This window comes from Trichogramma pretiosum, unplaced genomic scaffold (genome assembly GCF_000599845.2).
Source record: "Trichogramma pretiosum strain Unisexual culture from Peru unplaced genomic scaffold, Tpre_2.0 scaffold82, whole genome shotgun sequence".
NCBI lineage: Eukaryota > Metazoa > Arthropoda > Insecta > Hymenoptera > Trichogrammatidae > Trichogramma > Trichogramma pretiosum.
The window spans coordinates 1-17,062 of record NW_019640889.1 but is presented as its reverse complement, the minus strand read 5'-3'; the positions used below and the strand labels follow the sequence as shown (position 1 = coordinate 17,062).

Below are 17,062 nucleotides of genomic sequence, written 5' to 3'. Positions count from 1 at the left end.
TTCAATTCATAAATTATACAAAGTTTATCATAACCGTTAATTTGTTAGACTTATATTTCTGACGAAAAAAATCATTATCGTCGAAACATCATAATAGGATAAGATAACAAATTTGGACCAAAGTATAACTAAGTATAAAATGTTTTCATTCTCATCAAAAGTCAAGCGCTAAAATATCGTCAAGACATTTCTTTTTAAATTACATTTTATCAAAATAATCGATGTTCGTTTTTTATCCTGGATTCTCATAAGGATCATGGATTAAGAAAGCAAGAAGAAGTACAGCAAAATAATAAATTACAATCATGAACCCAGTTCATTTACTTTCATACAATGAATAAATACATTCGCGATCGATGCAATACATTTTTGTAGATTCAATTTCAATCATATCTCAACCCTGTGGATTTTAGAAAAACTTAAAATATTCACAAATTCAAATTAACTATTCAATTTGTACTATTTTTTTTCAGTTATCACTATATTTAGCAGTAGAACGGGTATAAATTTACATAAGTAATCGAGTCGATCTTGTCGTACGTGTAAGTATCAATTTCCACTTTGCTAAATATACAAGGAAAGAGTCATAAATTTGATCAGAAACAATTCGAGTTTAACAAGTGTTCATAATTTCATGCGAATTATTTTATAATGCACCAACAACTTGCAAAAAAGATTTATGATATCATAAATGAACACAGAAGGCTAATCATAATATATACAGTTCTGCTGTTCAAAAATATTCAAGAAAGGAACAGAGTTTGTCTTTTCACATGATAGTTGAGTTTTACAATAATGCAAAGATTACATTGAAAAATGCTGCTTAAAATTATCCTATTTAAAGACAACAGTATCAAGAATACTTGGTACTTTGACACAGATTCAACCATGTCAGATCAATTTTTTTTATCATTTTTCATAAGTTACCCACAACAACACATCTGATAAGCATTCAAAGTAACCACTGAGTGATCAGTCATTTTATTATTTGTGCATGAATTTTTTGTTTTACAGTTGTTTTTATACTCATTTTTTTATTCAGCCATGATGTGGTGTTTCAGTGCATGGTAAGAATTATTATCGATTTCTCAATACCTGAGGTCTTTGTAGATTGAAAGAAAGTGGTAGAATTATACACGCAAACAAAGATCATAACATCAATTCCTCCATTTCTTTAATCAGCTCTGCTTCCTTTTTAATTTTATCCAATTGGTTTATTTCCAGTTTCTTTCCGCTATTTTGTTGTTCCTTCAGTTTAGCAATTTGATCCAATTTCTGCAAAATGTTGATAAAAAAATAAGCTGCAATAGTAAAATAAAACTACCTGGAAATAATTCACGACAATTCACTTACAGTTCTTATTTTCTTAATAGCCTTGTTCTTTTCAGGATCGTCAGTGGGTTCCGGATTAGGTGTTGAATTAGTAGATTTGGCAGAGGGTGTAGCAGATTGTCCATTGACACTGACATTTTCTCCCAAGGCAGCTGCTTGTTCTTGTTTTTTTATTTGCTTCCTCTCACGTTTTTTTGCATTTTTGGATGGTTTGTTAGGGATAGTTTGTTTTGTTGGCTTTTTATCATCAACATCATCGTAAAGACTGAAAGCAGTTCGCGCCGAATTTCTTGCTGAAGGTGGTCTATAAGCTTCTTTGGATGCTAAAATAGGCAAATAAAGGATTTGAAAATCTGTGTAAAGGGACCAATTTATTTTTCTATTTTTATATACCTGTTGGACGACTTGGAGCAATGCCTTCAACCGTTGTGTAATTTATCACGTTTTCTTTGAAAGTACCAGCTGGGAACTTTTGCCATTGCACTTCCCACAATTCTTCCTGCTTGTTCCATGGTCGTTCAAATAACAGAGTTCCAGTGTAGTGGAAAATGTTAAATCTAAAATGGTCATTAATAAAATCATTCATGTTTAATTTAAAATTGTTTAAATAAATATTTACCCATTGCTAACACGAAGTCGTGGAGCTGTAGTAGCTGTCATGTAATGCTCACCATCCGGTGACCATTCCATTAATGTTGTATCGGGGGATTCTGTTGTAGCAATAAGTTTGTGTTTTTTGGTATCCCATAATTCGATATCACCTCTGAGATTACCAGTACCAGTCAATATCACAAGTATAGAAGTGGTTAAGGAAATAATATTAAAATTTCACATATAAATACTTTCAGCAAAGTAATTGATTTTACTGATAAAATTAATTTGTATAAAAAGGATATTGTTTCCATGAGGATTGTATAAGATGGCATTACGATGTTTAGTTCCAAATTCAAAAATGGGTTCACACTTTAAATTGAATAAAGTTGCTTTTGAAGGCATAGAACCATAGATAACAATGAACTCAGTACTTTTAGGAGACCATTGTACAGCATGAATAGGACCTTCTTTGCCTATAATTTGATGATTAATTATCATTGAAAGATGTGTTGATCATAGAACAGTGATGATTTATGAAATATTATTCAACATACTTAATGCAACAAGATTAGGTTGACATTTGGTACCGTAAAAGAGCAATGTTTGTTTTCCATAATAAGAAGCACCAGTCTTATCCACTTCAGTACTAGCTAATAACAACATGTTAGATCCTTGTTTATTCCAATAGAAGTTGATGCGATCATCCTGATATAGTTATAGCATAATTTGTAAGTATTGAAGGCATATGTATTGATCAAAATAAATAAATATTCTAAAAAACTAACATGATAGAAACTTTTGGTAGCAACTGGTTTGTGTTCTGGAGCTTTGAATTTTGGATATTGGAACATAGAACCAAACGAAGGTTGTCCAGATTTTCCTAAAAATAATGAAAGAGCGTTAACCATGTATAATTTACACTAGAGTAAATACATTTCTGTAATAAATTATATTATTTTTTAAACATTAAATAGTCATCAAATTAAAATAAAATACAGCTCAAGATAAAATACTTTGTGGAATTTGATACCACAAGCAATTAAGACATTTTTTAAAATAGTTGTTTCAAGATACCTGGTAAATGACAGCAAATATGGTATGGTTCACGACCAGGAGCTATGCTGAATTTGGCAATTTTACCAACGTTCATTTTATGTGCAACTGTTGTGAAGTCGTTCTCGTACAATACAACATCATTATTAACTAACATACCACATACTTTTTCATCATCTGTCCATAGTGGCTCCCTGGAGAATTAAATAGATTTAATTGAAATGTCATTGTATTTTTATCATTTGCAATTAAAAAATAATATTATACCAATCAGTTTGTTTTTTGTGCACAAAACCTTTCACAAATGCTCCCGTTAATGGATTCCACAAATTTAAATTAGGATTGCCTTGAGGATTTGCATCATTTACTAAAGTAAAGATTTAATTATAAAGTTGATATGATTCAAGTTTTCTCAATTTATATGATATTTTACCAATAAAAGGTTCCCATGACATTAAGTAGGTATCTTGTGGAGAGAAGGCAAGGGCAAGCACCTTTGGTTTAGGAATTTCAGCAATAAGTTGCCATGTTTGACACGAGATAATTTTGATGTTTGTACCATTAGCCCATGCAAGGAATTTTCCTTGTGGGCTATAAGCCATGGCTTTACATGCCCTGCTGTCATCTTTTTTGAATGAAGAGACAACCTCATACGATGGTGGACCATACGACACGCTGATACCAGTTGAGCCTCTGACTGTAATGTAAATCAGATAAGTTATACACACTGTATGTAGGGCTAAAGATAAGCCATGAAACGCCAACTTTAAACAGAAAAGTTAGCAAGCAATGAAAAAAAGTAGCTAAAATAACAACAAATTCTGACAATTTCAATTACTAACTTAGTTTGAGCTTGTATCTTTGAAAAAATTCAAATAAAATTTCAAAGAAATTTCATAACATCGATTCTATAGACTTGTTAGACACGTTACACCGTTCGATCACCGTTGAACCGAGTCGGCACAGTCGTGCGAGCGAGCAACGAGAGGGAAAAAATTCGCAGCTGTTTCTGGTCGGCTCATTTTGCGACGAGCAACAGGAAAAAAACTCAGCTTCGCGTAAAGGCCGACGCGTACAATCAATTAAGATAATGATTAATTAAAAAGTAATAATAAAAAGTCTTACTGGCCACGCAGGGCACGGTTAACGCCATTTTACTCGTATTACAGCTGCCAAGCTCTGCCATGTGCCAAGTCTAAAATTTGGAGCTGTACTCGCAGTTCAGCTCAGCCAGCGGTCGCGCGAACCAGCGAGCGAGCGAGCACGTATTCGACTCTTAGCATCGTCTCGATTATTATACAGGCTGCGAGCGCGCGATAGAAATCGATTTCTCGAAACTCGAGCCCCCCGAGAGCCCATCGAATAAGCGCGTTCAGCAGTAGTCGGAGTCTTGAGTCGCGTCGACTGCTGCGCGTGTGCATGATTAATTTCGCGCACGGCGTGAGCGCACAGTGCCGAACTGCAGAGTTTTACAGCAGTTCAGTTACTGCTGCTGCGCGAATTACTGTACGTCGCATGCCGACGATGACGAGAAACGATGCGCTGCTAATATAGGAGCTCGCTGTCGTTGACAAAATCTCGCGAACGCGGAAAAAAATCATCATCGTAACGCAAAAGCGACGTTTTGGCTCTGTGTGCGTGCGTGTGTGTGCGCGCGTGCCGTTTCGTCATATCGTAAACATTCATAGTGGGCCCGAGCGCGCCGCACACGTCTTTCTCATTATATACTGCTGCAGTTATGCTGAGTACAAAGGAAGATGTTCTGATCGGCGCTCCGGGGATTCGGTTTATTAGTCTCGAGTCGTGCATGCGTCTGGAGTTAATCGGCTCGTGCTCTCCGCGCGTGCAGCAACAACAGCAGCAGTGGCAGTACCGCGTTTAATTTTTTTTTTTTATTTATTTTTTGTTTGGCGCAGTTTTGGATTGTTGTTTGTCGTCATATATCATGGCCACTTCACGCTTTAGGTATGTGTTCTGCTGCAGAGTCGCTTTTACTCGACACTCACATTCTGCATCGCGGTGATTTTTTTTGTTCACAAAATTTTGCTCGACTCCTATTTTCGCATAATTCGTAAACCCAATTGATATTATGGGCAAGGTTATTAAAAAGGAGAAACAGTGCAGTGTTTATTTTTCAGTTGCGAGTTGCACTTGTGGTGTTTTTTTTTTGTGACTTCGAGATTGTTGCAATAATGCGTTTTTTCTTCGCTGTCTTTTTTTTGTTTACTGTAGTAAAGTCGACGAGTATGGATTCGAAAGACCGGATAATTTCAATTACGAGACCTACGAGGAATTCATGTCCGAGTACTTGAAGGTACTGGCGAAGAGGGCGAAAAAATGGTCCGACATAATCGGAGAGGGAAGATCCGTCAGGAGGAATCTCACTGTCAAACGATACGTGCGCAAGGGTATACCCGGAGTCCACAGGTGCTCGGTAAGTCGTCATCCATCCTGTTATTAAATGACCACGTGTGCGACCTATTAATCATCGTGTTTGACACATTTTTCCGTTCTGCTTTGGTTGACTCAGGTGTGGCTGTCCGTCAGCGGAGCGGAGGAATTGAAAAACAAATCGCCGAATTTGTATCAACAATTGTTGAACGACCAACACGATCCTCAAGTGGCGGAAAATATCAGAATTGATCTTCCAAGAACATTTCCGGATAATATATTTTTTAACAACACAGACCTTCATCAACGTCAATTATACAATATTCTATTAGCATTTGCGCATCAAAATCAAGAAGTTGGATACTGCCAGGTAAATTTTTATTATTTTGATTCATTATTGTTATTGATTTTAAATTATTTAATAACGTTCATCTCATGTTTAGGGATTAAATTATATAGCTGGTTTACTTTTGTTGGTTACCAAGAATGAAGAAAATGCTTTCTGGTTACTAAAAGTATTGATAGAAAATATTTTACCAGAGTATTATACACCAACAATGAAAGGATTACTAATAGATATAGATGTTCTAGTTGAACTTGTCAAGTAAATTTCAATAGGACAACTGATTTTTGTTTATGAAGTTTAACTAATCATCCTTTGATACATATTTTAATTATATTTTTTAGATTAAAAATGCCAGATGTATTCCAACATGTTGAAAATTTAGGATTGCCATGGCCTGTTATAACTACCAAGTGGTTTATATGTTTATTTGCAGAAGTGTTGCCTACAGAAGTATGGATCATTTAGTCTGTATATTTTTGAAACATTATTTTATCCTAAATTCATTTTCATCTTGAAATTCTAGACTACATTAAGAATATGGGACTGTCTGTTTTATGAGGGCAGCAAAATTGTGTTCAGAGTAGCATTAACTTTGATAAAAAGAAATAAGCAAAATCTGTTGGCTTGTCAAGATTTTACAGATTTAGCTGAATGCTTTAAGGAAATAACAAAAGATAGTATTGTTGTCAAATGCCATGAATTTATGGAAGTATGTAAAAAGTTCATTGATCAATATAATACAAATTTAATTGAAAATTATTTTATTTTCAGAGCATATTCAAAGTTCCTGGATCATTGTCCAATAGTACAATATTGAAGCTTAGACAGAAAGTAGAACAAACTCATAAAGAACAAAAACTTGCCAAAACGTCACGGTAATAAAATGTCAATAAATCTCCTGAATCCACAGACTCTAGTCAATATGCTGACAAAATCGTCGTTTTTATTCAATGTTTATTGAAAATATGTAGTTTTTTACAATTTTTCTGCATGTCCTGTTTTATGTGATACATAATGCATATATTACTGTGAAAAATATTGAAAAATTTCACAATACAATGATGTATAAAACTTTGTTTTTAATTGTTAAAATACTATTGTTATTGTATATATGTTAAATGTTTTGCAACTCAATGTTTGTAAGAAGTATGAACCTGCGGTTCATTTAATTTAGGTATTGTGTCATTTTAACTTGTTTACGATATATAAAATTTATATGGAATTTTAACTGCATTATATGCATCTTAAAAGTTAGGATTTGGAAGTACATTTGAAAAAAATTTTAAACAACACTCAACTATTTAAAATTTAATCATTGTATATTTACAGTTTACTATTTACACTTTATATTTTACACCCATTTTGTGTTAATAATATATAACAAAGATCTGATTAACAACGATAATAAACATTGTTTTCAATTGAAATAAAATTTTTGCTTTATTATAAATTATTTTTCAAGCATATCTTTTGCTTCGTTTATTTTGGCTGCCAGATATGGTGAACCACCTCTATCAGGATGATTAGCTGTGATAAGTTTTTTAAAATGTTCTTTAACTTTAGCCTTAGGAGCAGATGGTGAAACTCCAAGAATTAAAGATGCTTCTCTTCTGGTCATTTTCTGTTCAAAACCTCCTTTGTAATATTTACTGGCAGCCAAAGACTAAAATGAAACAAATTCTAAATGAAACATTTTTCACTCTAAAAAGACTTAACAACAGTTATTAATTACCTGTGGATCTAGCGATGGCATTTTTTTGACAGCTTCCGCCATTTTGCTAGTTATATTAGGCAGTTGTTTGACAACATATCTACCAGCAAATCCCACTGCAGCTAGGCCTAAGCCAGCAATAATCGCTGTTGTCTAAAATTGAATAATTAACCGTTAATAATGCAAATAATACCAAAATATTCTTGACTTAAAAATCTCGAAAAAATAATTGTGGAAAGCAAAAACATAAACAGATATTAAGTGAACTAGCTTGGTTAATTTTTAAGGTAAATTGTAAATTTATTCTCTGAAAAATTTACAATCTGAAACATTGAGTCAAGTACACAACATTGCATCACAAGCAGGTTATATTTCAGAAGATGATGCGATAAGGCGAGCACGATAAAATATATTCGCTGCTGCGAAGGTGCAAAAAGAGTTGATGGATTCAATGAGAAACTCGAGAGATATTTGTAACGTTCATTAGAGAATATTAATTACCATGTTGTTGCTTATTAAGTCGAATAGAAAAATAACTAGACAATGCGATTTGTATGCGATGCAGACGATATACGCACACCACTGGACACTAATACGCGAATCTATTTGAAAAACTGTCGTCGGCTGCCAAAGTTGGTTTGTTCGTGTACCGTCTAATTGACGATTTATATGACGTCAGAAAAAGTAAGCGAGAAACGACCTTGTTAAATTTACTTGGCGGTACAAATCAAAGTCGTCGTCGAAGTAGTTCATTAAAATAATCAAATAAATGATGTATTTTTTATAATAAATGTTATTCAATATCATAATGTTTGCGACGTGATCACGTGGCATGCTTGAATGTCATACGCTTAGTTATGTTAGAACAAATAACGCATTTTATTGAGGGTAACAAACCGCGTTAAACATTGTATAATTTTGTCAACTATACAATATTTAACAATATTTAACCCCATAGACAGATGAACCGAATAAGGGCAAAGATTGGTACATGTACAAACCTCGTGTCTAATCAAAAGTTGATACTATAACTATAATAAATGAAACATCACTCAATGATAGCAATAAAAAGTAAAAGAATTGTTTTAAACTTATTTATTCACATTTTATTCACATGGGTACACCATATGTACTTGGGTTATATAGATAAAATGCTTTGACCAGCTACGACCAGTAAATCATTATATTTTACAAATAAAAAAGTTTTAATTTAATTTCAATTAATTTTTTCAATTTTCATTTAGGGATCGAACAAGGTGCAGATGCAAATAGTTTCGTCCTCATGATTATTTACAATATATTTATTCACCATTACTTTGGTATTTATATAAGACAGGAAGTCAAGGATTTCTTACGCCAACAACGCATACAATGCGAACAAATCCCGACATACAAGATTAACTGGCATGAGATTCATCGTAGTTTTAAAGTGTTTAAACGTGATATTGCGAGAATAAAAGAGATTAAACTAACTGAAAGTGTCTGGCTCTATCAAATTTGTCAAATGAGTTATAAAAAGGGTTGCTCGATTTTGAAAGGCGTATATTACATACCTCAGATGGATAATTTACTTCATAATGCCTTCAATATGATTGTCAAAAGACACATAGGAAACGTTTTCATGAGGCGGGAGTTGGAAGTGTTTGTAGCCGATCTTTTTATGACTGATTATTACAAATTAAACTTGCCTGATGTTGTGTGCCGTAATGTTACCGAACATATGGATGACGAGGACCTACTCCGTTTGTGCGAACAAACAATCGAAGATTATCTACTGCCACCGTTTCCAATACGACGAAGTGAACGCCTGCGAGCCCGCAACGCCTAATTAATTAGACGTTAATTGTATAATATACGAATGGGAGGAGATTAATTGTAATGCAACAAACATAAATTCAATATGTTTATATGTACCTGTAAATTATTTATAAATGATATGCATGATGATGCATAATTTATCGTAATATTGTAATCAATGATACCGAGCATCAACTTTTGGTGAATTTTTTAAAATAAAATGAACAAATGAAAATTTCAAAGAACTTCTCGCAAAAATAACTCTTATCATGTGACCTCATGTTATATAAAGAAATATGAAAGTTGAAAATTTGAATCATATAAACTTAAACTATAGAGTTTTCATAATTCGTAATGATTTATTCATTAAAATCTTGTATACAATTGAACACTCAGAAAAAAATCGGTTTTAGCGACTCAAAATACATTAGAAAAACTTTGGTCGATCCCTTAAACAAAAAAAAAAAAAAAAGAATTCAACCTTGAACTCACTGGACTCAAGTGCAAACTTCTACACCTGCTGAGTAAACGAGTAATTACTTCGTTACACTAATCATGTTTATGGTAAAAACAAATTAATTTGAATGTTGTCTTTCTCGACGAAAAAAACCATAATACTAGAAAAGATAAACTTTATTTATTTAAATTTCCGTGGTACCAAATAAAAAAATCCATCGTTTAATTTAGGCACCAGAAATTCGAGAAAATCGTTTCAAATGAAAGTTTGCGTGGGAGTGGAATTTTTTAAATTTACCACTGTGCTCCATAGCTACGCATTAAATAATTAAAAATTATAAAACTTATCCACTCGCTCTATCCATCGGCCTCTGTCAATTAAAGTCGTGTTATTCCATGGGATTGATGTAAGTCAGTGCGCGACACGCGAATCGTTGCAGTAAGCAAGAAACTAAACCGCCCCGACGGCGGCACTCGTGCGAGTGCGTACGTGCGTGATGGAGTCGCGGGAGAGCTGCACGCGCGCGTCTGGATAAGCTCATATTAAATATTCGTCCATTCATGCACTCGCACATTCACACAGCCCATACGATTTTTCGCCTGGTGCTTGTAGTGAAATTTCGACGTAGAAAACACGCCAAGAAGAATGAGTTGCCTCGGTGGCGCGTGCCCAAGTGCGAAACATTCCAAGTGTGTGCAAACAACAGAGACAGAGTCTGTACGGGCGTGTGTAGCACAGATTTTGCATATTCCCCTTTTCTTCGTCGACTCTGTATCATATACTCACGTCCTGCTGCGGTATGCACGTGTACGAGCGTAGATCATAGACCGCGTTCGAACCTCCTATTTTTTTCTTTAGACTAAAAATTGGTGCGTGATTTCAGGGCTACAATATACGAGATTATTATGTTATTAGAGTCAAAATATCCTCTGCATCCTCGATGATAAGAGCGAGCCGAAACAATGGCTTTTTAAGTGTACGCGTGGAGTACGGACAGCCCATCGATACTCAATTATCAAAAACTCAAAGAATCAATTCACGAGCTTGCAACGCTTTCGTACAATACGCGGACAATCGTATAGAGCATGGAATATATATCGACGCGCACGTGTCTATTGCGTTCGCACGCGTATCCGCACGCTGCAATACATATATAAGGCACGCCGCGCTTTGTGCGTGCCGCGTGTGCACACCGCATCACGATTCACCGTTCGACGATTCGACATCGGAGTCGAGTACGACTAGTTATGTGTATTATATATAGGCACCGCGTGAATCATGTGTGTCGATTGCTGCTGGGGGTCGCTCGCGCGCACAATAGTAACAAGTATATAGGTGTATTACGCATTGTTATTTTGGTTGATCGACAACAAGCCCACGGACCATTTGATTTTTATAGAAAGAAACGCGTGTATTTGGCAAAACTTCTACTGTTTCATTCCTGTGTACCTTTTTACTTACGCAGCTTCGTTCTATAAAAAATTGATATTGTAGACACGAAGCGTTTCAATTGCTTGATCGTATTTTATCGGTGTGATACGGATGATAGTTTCAATTATCGTTTTACTCCGAGCTTTATTGGACTTTTATATTATTATCTGTGATACAATTATTGCGAAATTGTATCTTTGTTTGAGACGTTGAAAAATAGCAAATTAACTTGACTCCTTCACTCGCGTAAACTTTTTTTCCAATCAATCAATTATTTAGCCAAATGAAAATTAAGCCTTCAACTGTTTGAATTCAACAAAATATTTATTTGGCTCGAACGAACCTTTTATTGATATCTACTAAATTAATATATCTGCAAAATCAATCAATGCTTATTACTATACTTGGCCTATTGCACTCGGTTGCAGCCCATATAGTCCGCAGGATAAATGTTTTTTTTTTTTTTTTCATATTTGTATATGGACGATCAATTAATTCATCAATCGTGATGGTACAATGATTAATTTTAATACTGTATGCATAATATATAACAATGATTTTTGGTTGCAATAATTACATATGTACAGAGGTGTCAATTATTATCTCTTTGGTTTTGTCCTCGTTATTGTGCGCTACAATTATATCAGTAATTGGTAAAGTGTCACGGCTGCATGACGATCGGCTCCGCGCCCGGGCCGTCCGTGGCGAAGGGTTAGAGCGGGCAGCCATGCACGTAAGTGACGTTGCGAAAGAGAGCCGCAGCCGTCGAGAGGAAGGCGGCCGTCGAGGCGCTTGTCGGCGCCGGCACCTGGACACCGCCGGAGGTCACCGTGGCGACGCTCGACGAGGCAGCCGACGACGCCGACGACGAGCCCGCGACCGACGTGACGGACTGCTGCTGTCCGGCAGCCGCCGCGGCCGCCACCGCCGCCTGACTCGCCGCCGAGTAGGGATTGTTGCCGGCGGCGCAGTAGGCCTCGATGCTCGCCGGATGCGGATGCGGATGCAGCTGATGCGGATGATGATGCAGGCCCACGCCCCGCACCAACAGCTCCTTCTCGACGCTCGCCTGGTGTCGCAGTTGCTCCAGTCGCAGTTGATTCTGACGCTTCCACTTGGTTCTATGATTTTACGACGGAAATTACACTCCCGGCTCGAGTATATATGGAATTAAAAAGTGCGCCTTCGATCGTGCATACCTTCGATTCTGATACCAGGTCTTCACTTGGGTCTCGGAGAGCGACAGGGCGTCGGCGACGTCGCTGCGATCGGCCACGCTCAGGTACTTCTGGCATCGGAACTTGCGCTCGAGGTAGGCCAGCTGCGCGTGGGTGAAGGCCGTGCGACGTCTGCGGGGCTTGCGACCGGCCCCGCCGTTGTTGCTGCTGCCGCCCCCGCTGCTGCCCGCCAAGCCGAGGGAGGACGAGTTGCAGCTGCCGCCGCCGGCCTTGGCGTTGTTGTCGGGTGTGGCGGCCGACGAGCCCGGCGACGGACTGCTGCCCGGGTCTATCGTGTCCTCCGAGTCGGAGTGCATCGCCGAGTCCTCCTCGGAGTCGTCCGTCGGCCCTGTCGATCGTAACGCGTTTTACACATTTACATTACCAATTGGCTTTATATACATATAAATCTTTTGTCATGTTGATGCGAAAATCGATCGAGCTCGAGGGTCTGTCAATTTCTCTCTGAGTAAATGAGCTTATATGCCTGCGTAATATAGAGTGCGATTTATATGAAGCAAAGGATATACGGGGGAAAAAGACTGGCAGTGCAGTGACTCTTTGGGCCGCGCGCCCAGTAGGAGGTCGAATTCGCATCACGCCGTGCGCCATCGTCGATCGAGCATTTAACGAGCTGCACACTAATACGTCTACGAGCTCAGACACGGAACAAAATTCAAGCGATACATACCATCTGCGGTCTCGTTACAACAACTTGTGCAGTGCGCGCGTACGTACGTAAAGTAACAGAAAGAGAAAAATCACGCGTGGCTTTGTTGGGCGTCGAGTCTCGCCTCGGGGGCTGTGCTGCTGCAGCATATCCGCACGCGTTCCCGCGCTAACGAACGTATTAACAGATCGACGGAACCGAGGCACGTATATATATATGAGTAACTGCCACTGCGACGATCGCCAGCAGCAGGACGAATCAATTCTCCTGTATAAATTTGTGTGTGCAGCGACTAAGACTTGTGGGAGCGCATTAGTACTGATTGGGCGAACTACATGAAATAACAGGTGTATATTGTGCCATGCCGTTCGCAATTCATAGGAGGGTGACGTCTAGAGCAGCAAAGAAAAGCACGTTTAGCGACAAGCGGATTAGCTTTGGTGTTGCTAACCCGTAGATACTGTACAACGTAGTGATCGTGATTTGCGACTAAAACTACCCACATGTACACGCACGCGAGCACGTGACCGTTTGGGCTTTTTAATTTGATTTTATCGGGCGCGTCGATCGTGGTGCCGTCTGTACATATCTACCTCGAAAAAAGGGGGATGGCAAGTGCGCGCGATAAGCTTTGATTGCGTAACGAAAATATTATACATAATACGTCACTCGAGTTTTTGATTCTTGGTTCTTTGAGCGTAAAAAAATGTCGATGATTGTTGATGCTTTTTTTATATCGGTATTATCGGTATTATATAACGAAGAAAATATGAAATATTGATATGAATCGTGAGCATTAGTACCATCAAACTTAATTGGAACTAATGGCCTGACGAGAACGTTGAAAATATAACATTAACAGAAAAAATCGATTTCGATCAACCCTTTTTTTTGTACAGAAAAATAAATTGAATTATATTCGATCCGATTTAAAGGGAAATAATATTCAAGAATAAGCCATCGAAATGAGATTACCTTGAAGCGGCCGATGATCGAGCACATCGCCGAGCAGGTCACGAATGAGAAAGGACTTGTGCTCCTGCATCATCGCGACCTGTCCCAGCAGCCGAGCCCAGATATTGATACTCCAGAGATCCAGTTTTTCTCGCTTTTCTAATTCGCTCGATTTGGTCCTCTCGAATTGTGATTGCTCAAAGACAGTATTTTACGACGATCCGTGGCACACTGTTTTACTTCCGATTAAATGTACAACTCGTATTGTCCAAGAGGGCACTCGATAAACGCGCGACGATATCACACTGCTCCTCGATCGACCGCGAGGACACTCGACGTCCTTGACGTAAACATGTCTCTATTTCGATTATCTCCTATAACTGTCTTCAAAAGTAAGCGCGAGTATTTTTAGTTTATTCTTTTTATTCTAACATATAGGCCCCGTTGAGCCCGCGCGAAGGATCGAGACGTTCTGACGCGCAGCGGTAAATTAAATTCGCCAGTTTACGCGTGTAAAAGCTGCATATTACTGAGCTGTCGACGATCACGAGAGCGACTGCTGCTGCTGCTTTCGTCGTGAGATGTGCGCGTATAATACAGCAAGTCGCGATTGCACATATACACGACGACTCAGCCATTTTGGGGCCGAGCCGAGCCGCGCGACCATTGGCGCACCATCTACCCGCAAAACTCCGCCCTCCGTTCGCGTCGGCTGCTTCGTGCCTGTACTCGGTAGCGGCAAGGCGCGCACTTATATACGTATTTATTCGATATGTACCTACACAGCCGAGCTTTAAAGCCGTAATCGCGTGCACTTTTCTCTCTCTCTCTCTCTCTCTACCTCTGCTTGCCTCACGACCCTTAGCTTACGCTCGAGCCGTGTGCAATTCCTGCGCTGGATTTATACACATATAATGCTGCACTCACACCAATAGAGCTCCATTATAAACGTGTGTGTGTAATACCGCAGCAGAGCTCCGCAGCCAGCGCTCCCGCGAGTTGCGAACAAATTGAATGTGTAATGATCGAAACTTGAAGAGTTTACCTCGCAAATTTTTTTCCCTTTTTTTCCTTTTTTTCTTCATCTCCTTCTTCTTCGTCGTTTTCTCTTTTTCCTCGCCTGCGAGAGCCGTGCGTCTTCTCTTTCTCTCGGCTGCCCGCATGGACGTGGCCCACGTTGTTGCAGCTTACGGGATGTATATTCGTTATTTAGTAATTTAGTCAATGAGAAATAATTTATTTACAAAATTTGATTTATCATAATTTTGTAAGAATAAAAGTATTTTAAACGAACTAGAAAAAATTAATTAGGAGAGACCGGTGTATTGGCACATTTTTTTTAAAAACTGTTATTTTTTATTCGATATTAAGATTTTATCGATGAATTTTTTTCACAGATAAATAAAACTATATAGAGCAAACTGTACGTATATGCTTTTATCCCAATCAAAAAATATTTTTTCACTGTTTAGGCATTTTTATGTATGCATAAGTTAGCACAATAAAAATAGAGTTTTATTAGAAGTCCATCTTACTCAGGTTTATAGTTTTTATGTAACATTTAATGTATTTTAACGTCATGACCAATAAATTCAAACAATTTTACGGTAACGAAATGAAAGTTTGATGAAATTAACCCACTGAAAAAAATGGAAATTTATATACTGTTTTGTGATTCATATTCCGAGTTGGATAAAAAATTTCCTGAAATTTCAAGTTCGATCAAACAATCAACATGGAATATTTATTTATTTATTTACCTTCCTTTTTTTTACAAAGGCCTGCAGGGGGCAAACGCCCGTGCGCAGGACGGCACTTACAACTAATAATCAATCAATATAAGAAAATCTACAAAAAATACTGATAACTTAAGTGAATCACAATTTTTACCAACCCAGCACAGAAAATGTATATTTTCGTAACTTTTTTTCCAGGCTGATTTTCGAAAAACGGCTCTGTGGAGCCTTGCGTATTGATGCTGCTAACAACTGTACCAAATTTCAGCCAATTTCATGGGGTAGTTTTCCCGGAAAACAGGATCAAAATCTTTTATCCTGCAAACAGTAGTCAAAAATTTCGAGCCTGTTTTCTGGGAAAACTATCCGATGAAATTGGCTGAAATTTGGTGCAGTTGTTGACAGCAACAATACGGAGGGCTCTACAGAGCCGTTTTTCGAAAATCAGCCTAGAAAACAAGTTACGAAAATATACAATTTCTGTGCTCAGTCGGTAAAAATTGTGGCCAAGGCATCACCTTAAAGCGATTCAGTATTGATGTTCTTCCAAAAATTTATTCAGTTTTACAAAAATTGAAATTATTTTTACATAATGAGATAACATTGAAGAAATTTATGATATTATTGATGTGTTATGAATAGAAATGTTTAAATTAGATATTCGAATGTGTATTTTGAATTTTATATATTCATAAAGTTATAATGTGTGAATGCTGTGGAAAATCAATGTGGGCTTTAAGATTACTTTTCGTCGTGAATTTTTTTCCGCAAACATCACATGCATGCGTAATACCGATATGTGCAGAATCAATGTGATTTTTGAGACTTACCTTGTGTTGAAACGTCTTTTCACATATATTACATGAGTAAGTTATACCATTGTGCATCGAATCGGTGTGATTTTGAGATTACGATTAATCAAGTATTTTTTCCAGCATATATTACACGTATGTATGATATCATTGTGCACTGTATCGATATGGACTTTGAGTTCGTTCTTTCTTGTGAATGTTTTCCCGCAAATGTCACATGCATGCTTGACACCATTGTGCATTGTTTCAATCTGAACTTGGAGACAATTTTTGTGAGCGAATGTCTTCGCACATATGACACCTTTGTGCACTGAATCGGTGTGGGTTTTGAGACAACATTTTTGAGTAAAAGACTTTTCACAAATATTACATATATTTTTTTTACCATTGTGGATTGTATCTATATGGATGTGAAGACTGCTCCTGTATGAAAATGTTTTTAAAAATATGTTTTAAATTTTTTTCGTTGAACGCGCTTATAGTGAAGGTTGATAATTGTTCATCGAGGTCCCACAATCATTGGTACTTCGCTTATCGCTACTTTTGTGTTCCAGAGGATGA

The 17,062-nt window shown here is 37.4% G+C and overlaps 4 protein-coding genes across 4 annotated transcripts; 1 reads left to right on the top strand and 3 right to left on the bottom strand.

The window, feature by feature from the left end:
- Positions 1–290: 290 nt before the first annotated feature.
- LOC106649990 (eukaryotic translation initiation factor 2A) lies at positions 291–4,213 on the bottom strand. The gene is made up of 11 exons (XM_014367750.2): positions 4,105–4,213; positions 3,413–3,676; positions 3,247–3,346; positions 3,001–3,173; positions 2,712–2,806; positions 2,481–2,631; positions 2,229–2,399; positions 1,952–2,126; positions 1,726–1,889; positions 1,354–1,655; positions 291–1,275 (listed from the first exon to the last, which is right to left on the bottom strand). Exons 1-11 carry the CDS (start codon positions 4,163–4,165, stop codon positions 1,150–1,152), a joined length of 1,782 nt encoding a protein of 593 aa, XP_014223236.1. The 5' UTR covers positions 4,166–4,213; the 3' UTR covers positions 291–1,149.
- Positions 4,214–4,268: 55 nt separating this feature from the next.
- On the top strand, positions 4,269–6,933 carry LOC106649999 (growth hormone-regulated TBC protein 1-A). Its single transcript, XM_014367760.2, has 7 exons — positions 4,269–4,944; positions 5,212–5,413; positions 5,510–5,740; positions 5,814–5,974; positions 6,058–6,166; positions 6,240–6,425; positions 6,488–6,933. Exons 1-7 carry the CDS (start codon positions 4,925–4,927, stop codon positions 6,593–6,595), a joined length of 1,017 nt encoding a protein of 338 aa, XP_014223246.1. The 5' UTR covers positions 4,269–4,924; the 3' UTR covers positions 6,596–6,933.
- Positions 6,934–7,016: 83 nt separating this feature from the next.
- Positions 7,017–8,020, bottom strand: LOC106650000 (mitochondrial import inner membrane translocase subunit TIM14). The gene is made up of 3 exons (XM_014367761.2): positions 7,929–8,020; positions 7,449–7,580; positions 7,017–7,379 (listed from the first exon to the last, which is right to left on the bottom strand). The coding sequence occupies exons 1-3, from the start codon at positions 7,929–7,931 to the stop codon at positions 7,167–7,169; spliced, it is 348 nt and encodes a 115-aa protein (XP_014223247.1). The 5' UTR covers positions 7,932–8,020; the 3' UTR covers positions 7,017–7,166.
- Positions 8,021–11,523: 3,503 nt separating this feature from the next.
- Positions 11,524–14,397, bottom strand: LOC106650089 (barH-like 1 homeobox protein). The gene is made up of 4 exons (XM_023457653.1): positions 13,975–14,397; positions 12,312–12,678; positions 11,993–12,233; positions 11,524–11,920 (listed from the first exon to the last, which is right to left on the bottom strand). The coding sequence occupies exons 1-4, from the start codon at positions 14,045–14,047 to the stop codon at positions 11,825–11,827; spliced, it is 777 nt and encodes a 258-aa protein (XP_023313421.1). The 5' UTR covers positions 14,048–14,397; the 3' UTR covers positions 11,524–11,824.
- Between the last annotated feature and the right edge of the window lie 2,665 nt (positions 14,398–17,062).